Source organism: Penaeus chinensis, chromosome 29 (genome assembly GCF_019202785.1).
Source record: "Penaeus chinensis breed Huanghai No. 1 chromosome 29, ASM1920278v2, whole genome shotgun sequence".
In the NCBI taxonomy this organism is placed as follows: domain Eukaryota; kingdom Metazoa; phylum Arthropoda; class Malacostraca; order Decapoda; family Penaeidae; genus Penaeus; species Penaeus chinensis.
In genome coordinates this window covers 31,474,927-31,480,296 of record NC_061847.1, presented here as the reverse complement: position 1 = coordinate 31,480,296, position 5,370 = coordinate 31,474,927, and the positions used below count along the sequence as shown (strand labels likewise).

Sequence of the window (5,370 nt, the reverse complement as noted above, 5' to 3'; positions counted from 1 at the left end):
CTCTCTCTCTCTCTCTCTCTCTCTCTCTCTCTCTCTCTCTCTCTCCTCCTCCTCCTCCCCTACGCCCACCGCCCTCTCTCCCCCGCCCACTCACCCTCTCCCACCCACACATACACAAAGCACTCGAGTCGCGTCTGCCTCGACGCCACAAATTAAATCATCGCCCCAATTTGCCTGTCAAGAGAAGGGAAAACGAGATAGCCTTATCTTGACGCCGAGTAGAGTTAGTTCCCGATGACCACGCGATTCCCTTCATTAGGTAAGTAGGTAACAGATGGTGTCGTTGAGGCGAAGGGAAGAGGGAATAGGGAAGGGGGATGGGGGAACAGGAGAGGGGGAAGGGGGAGAGTGCGGAACGGGAGAGGAGGAAAGGGGGGAAAGGCAGAGGAAGTGGAGGAAAGGGGAGGGAGGGGAAGGAGAAAGGGGTGAGGGTGGTGTTGTTGGTATAGAAGCGATGGGGGGGGGGGGGGTAAGGTTGCGGATAAGGAGAGGAAGGAAAGAGAGACAGGGGATAGGAAGTCATTTCAAAACCTTTTTTTTTTTTTCCAAAACAGGAAAACTAAATCAACCAGCCAACCAATGCTAAATGAACACATTTTGAAAACTCAACTAACAAGTGAAAGAAACAGAGCAGCACCTTAACGCCTCGTATCGACCACTCCCTCTCTCCCGCCGGGCTTCTGACACCCGCCAAAGGGCTACATTACCTCTCAGTCACCAAACAGCGAGACAGACAGCTGATGATTGGGCGAGGCAGCCGACGCCTCTGTTTGATCTGTTTCTGTTTGAGGTTTCTCGATACATATCGGCGTTCCTGCGCTCTATGCTTTTGTATCTGATGTGTGCTGTATTTTAGGGGAGGGGAAGGGGGGAGGGGAGGGGGATGGAAGAGGGAATTCGTGTCTATGGGAGCGATTCTTTTCTATAGGTGTTTTTGGTGATTGCGTTCATCTGTGCTTTCGGATTTTTTGAGAAAATAATTTGACAGATGATTTTTTTTTTTTATTTTATTATTATTATTATTATTACTATTATTATTATTATTATCATTATTATGATTATTGTTATTATTATTATTATAACTATTATTATTATTATTATTATTATTATTATCATTATTATTATCATTATTACTATTATTATTATTATTATTATCATTATCATTATCATTATTGCTACATTATATTTTTTGGTTTTTAAAAAGTTCATAAGATTAGAATTTCTGGTGAATATCAATTAAGATTATTGAGATACAATAAGCTGTGTCTGGCTCCTTGCAATGTAAATGTCGTATGGTTGATTGTATTTGAGTAATTTTGATAAACTGATTTGACGCAAGTAAATGATTTTGAATAAATAGTTTTAATGTATAGTTTATGTGAACATCAACAATACACACATATGTATATATAGGTATACGTTTACATATTTTTGATAAAAGGCATTGGATGGAGTATTTCTTTTTCGATTATGCCTTAATACCAATAGATGTACAGTAATCTATTTTTCTCTGCCCAATATTTTTCTTTTCTTTTTTGCTAAATATAAAGAACACTATTTATTTGGACACAAGCATATATACATAAATAGATTTACCTGTTCTCTCTCTCTCTCTCTCTCTCTCTCCCTCTCTCTCTCTCTCTCTCTCTTTCTGTCTTTCTCTCTCTCTCTCTCTCTCTCTCTCTCTCTCTCTCTCTCTCTCTCTCTCTCTCTCTCGGTCTTTGTCTCTCTCTCTCTCTCTCTCTCTCTCTCTCTCTCTTTCTCTCTGTCTTTCTCTCTCTCTCTCTCTCTCTCTCTCTCTCCCTTCATCCTAATCGTTTCACACCCTTTTCACTCAGTATCTGGCCTCTTCCTCCTCCCATTTCTTTATTCATCATCACCCCCCACCCCACCCCCCCCACCCCCAACAACACCTAACCCTCCCTTTTCTCCCTCTCTCCCCCACAGCAGGACTTCTCCAACACAGCCTCCACCACCACCGCCGCGCCCACCCTCCGATGATGTATTCACGCCCATCCTCCTCCAGCGCCTCCGCCGCCGCCCTCGCCGCCCTCATGCTCATATTCCTGGCATCGCCGCCCGCCGCCCACGCCAAGCGGTTTGACTGTCAGATGTTCTGCCGCACGACGGGCTTCAGCGGAATGGTGGGCGGCTGCAGGTGCTCCTTCACGCTCTTCACCGCCAAGCGCGCCGTCAGGTGAGCGCTCGTTAAGTGCATGTCAAAGCTATTGTTATTATCTTTTTTTTTTTTTTTTTGGTAATGCACACTTACATTAATAGAAATGGATAAATAAATAAATAAATCTTGCCCCTTCACAAAAAAAAAAAAAAAAACTAAATCAAACTAACAAAACTTGCTACTTGAAGATAAAATAACTAAACGAGAGGAAACGCCTCCAAACTGAACCGACTGACGCGCCCTTCGCCCTCCCGCAGAGACCACAACAGCGTGCCCGGCGAGGCAGACCCTTACTACGAGGCCGCCGAGATGCCCGAAGGCAGCCTCACCGACCTCCTCCGCTTGGCCAGGGAGACCCACGAGACCTTCTCCCGCGAAGACGCCCGTGGAGACGCCTCCTCCTCCTCCTCCTCCTCGATCTCCTCCTCCGCTCTCGAACACTCGTCCTCCAAAAGCCACGTCGAGGAAGTGCCCAAGAACCACCCCGTGCGCCTCCTGGTCAGGTCCACCGCCGCTCCTCGCGTCCTCGGCTCCTCCTCCTCCTCCTCCGTCGCCGCCAACAGGCTCAGTCGCTCCCCCGCCCCCCAGATGCTAAGCAAGAGGAAGGAGTTCGAGCAGGACCTTGACAACGGCGACACCAGCGACTACTTGAGGTTGCCATACTAAACTCAAAAACAAAACAAAAACACTCGCCTTTCTCTTTACTTAAATCTAAATCTCGTTTCTAACTCTCTCTCTCTCTCTCTCTCTCTCTCTCTCTCTCTCTCTCTCTCTCTCTCTCTCTCTCTCTCTCTCTCTCTCTCTCTCTCTCTCTCTCTCCCTCTCGTTCTCCCTCTCCTCTCCCTCTATCCCGACACACTGCCGACAATATCTTTCCGCATAATATACTAAGATGTCCGCCAGGAAGTTCTCGAGAAGTGATTGGCAAGACAAAAAATCTCTTGCTGATTTTAAACAGGCTTATTCCGATACAGTCACAAATATTATACTGTTGAACGTACTCTACAATGTAATACATAATTAGCCATTATATAGTTAATATATACAGCGTATATATATATATATATATATATATATATATATATATATATATATATATATGTCTATGTATATGTATATGTAAAGCATATACACCAAGTATTTATAGAAATAAAGCATCTTATTTAGGCTTCCCATACTAACATTAGAGAAGAAAATTATATATACATATATATCATGTACGGAACTGTATCTGCATATCCTGTACTCAAGTCACTCTTGCAAGAACAGGACGTCTAGTGCATTTAATATCTTCATGAATAAAACTGACATATTTGAACTTGGACGCATTTTGCTTTGCCTCGCACTTCAGATTTTTTTGAGTTGGGTTGGGGTGGCAAGGGGCAAGGGGCAAGGGGCAAGGGGTAAGGGGCAAGGGGAAGGAGGGAGGGGGGAAGAGGGAAGGAACGGGAGGTAAAAGACACTCGTAGAAGAAGAAAAAGACAAACAGGATAGACGGAAAAGGAAATTATACATACAGGGGAGGGGAATTTTTAGTTGTTCAAGACAGAAAGAAGTATTTGATATTTTCTTTCTTGCTTTTCTTCTTTTCTTTTTTCTTTTCTCCCTTTTTTTTTTTTTTTTTTTTTTTTGCTTTGCTAATTACATCTAAGCATTCTAAACCGTACTATATGATTTTATAAATATTCTAAACTCAAATGTATGATTTCTACATTCTAAGCCCAAACATCTCGTTCCTAAAAGCTCAGAGCCCAAATTTATCATTTATAAACACTTGAAAGCCCACATTTATCGTTTATAAGCACTTGGAACCAAATTTACGATCTAAACCCAAACAGAATCCCTTTAAGTAAAAGACTGCAGGTAAATAACCAGGGACACTGCTTCTATACACCTTATAATTGTTCTTTTTACTATTAGTGTCATGTTTTTTTTTTTGTTTTGTTTTTTTATGGCAGCTTATTAATTTATTCATTTTAATAGATTTTCATCATTATTTTCATCTTTATTTTTTCATTGCTGTCATTTTTATGATTATTGCCTATTGCTTTGTTGATTTTCTTTCATTATGTTTTGCTTGTTTAACAATCTCAAATGAGGGAATATATACGATTTTAAGTACACTTTATGTTTTTATCTTTATTAGATAGATTCCAGATTATTATTATTTTTTATGAAGGCTGAATCATTACGATGATTATCCATAGTTCCTAAAATTCTAAACTTAATTATCATCATTACAATTATCATCATTATCTTTAGCGTATTTTCACTTATTCATTGCAGTTTTCGCCCTATTTGATATTATTATTATAATTATCTTTATCAATGAGAAGCAATGCAAGTTCATTTGTGAATAATGACTGATGCTGCAATGAATATAATGGATTTTGTTTTAAGTAAAATAATGATTATCCCTTGCTAGGCAAAGAAGGAGCACATATTATCATTTAATAGAGAGAAACAAATTAACGCATCCGTACAAATGACATTAACACTGCTAGTTCTTTCTTGCATCGTAGGTGTTGGTCAGACTCACCCAACCAATTTAACACTCCATATCTATATCTATCTATCTATCTATATATATATATATATATATATATATATATATATATATGTATATATATGTATATATATACATATGTACGTATTATATATATATATATATATATATATATATATATATATATATATATATACTTATATATATGTGTATGTATATATATATATATATATATATACTTATATATATGTGTATGTATATATATATATATATATATATATATATATATATATCATACTTATTATTATTTTTTTGATATCGCATTTTACTTTACTCCGCGTTTAAACTTATCAGTCTAACAGGTTTTAATAAGTTGCCTTTTAATGATATGACCAGCTTTTGGACTTAGGTAATAGTTAGCACTACCTTAGTTATGTAGATGATGAAGAATACCCGTTTTCTGTCCCAGTTTTTTTTGTTTAAGGGTAGACTTTTTTATATTTCAACTCGACGTTTGAAACTTGTATCTCCAATGTGTGACTCTACTTTTAATAACCCGTGTAAGAAATGACTGGGGCAGAGAAAAAGATAATTGATTTTCATAAACACTTACGTTCAGTGTCTCAGGGACGGCGGATGAAATTTATAGTTTGATACGAAAAGGATAAAAAATACATATATCAAA

The 5,370-nt window shown here is 38.9% G+C and overlaps 1 protein-coding gene across 1 annotated transcript; it reads left to right on the top strand.

The window, feature by feature from the left end:
* Positions 1-1,947: 1,947 nt before the first annotated feature.
* Positions 1,948-3,497, top strand: LOC125040692 (the record flags this gene model as incomplete). The annotated part of the gene is given in 2 exon segments (XM_047635380.1): positions 1,948-2,197; positions 2,437-3,497. Coding segments are annotated over 2 exon segments (609 nt in total). The 3' UTR covers positions 2,846-3,497.
* Positions 3,498-5,370: the final 1,873 nt, after the last annotated feature.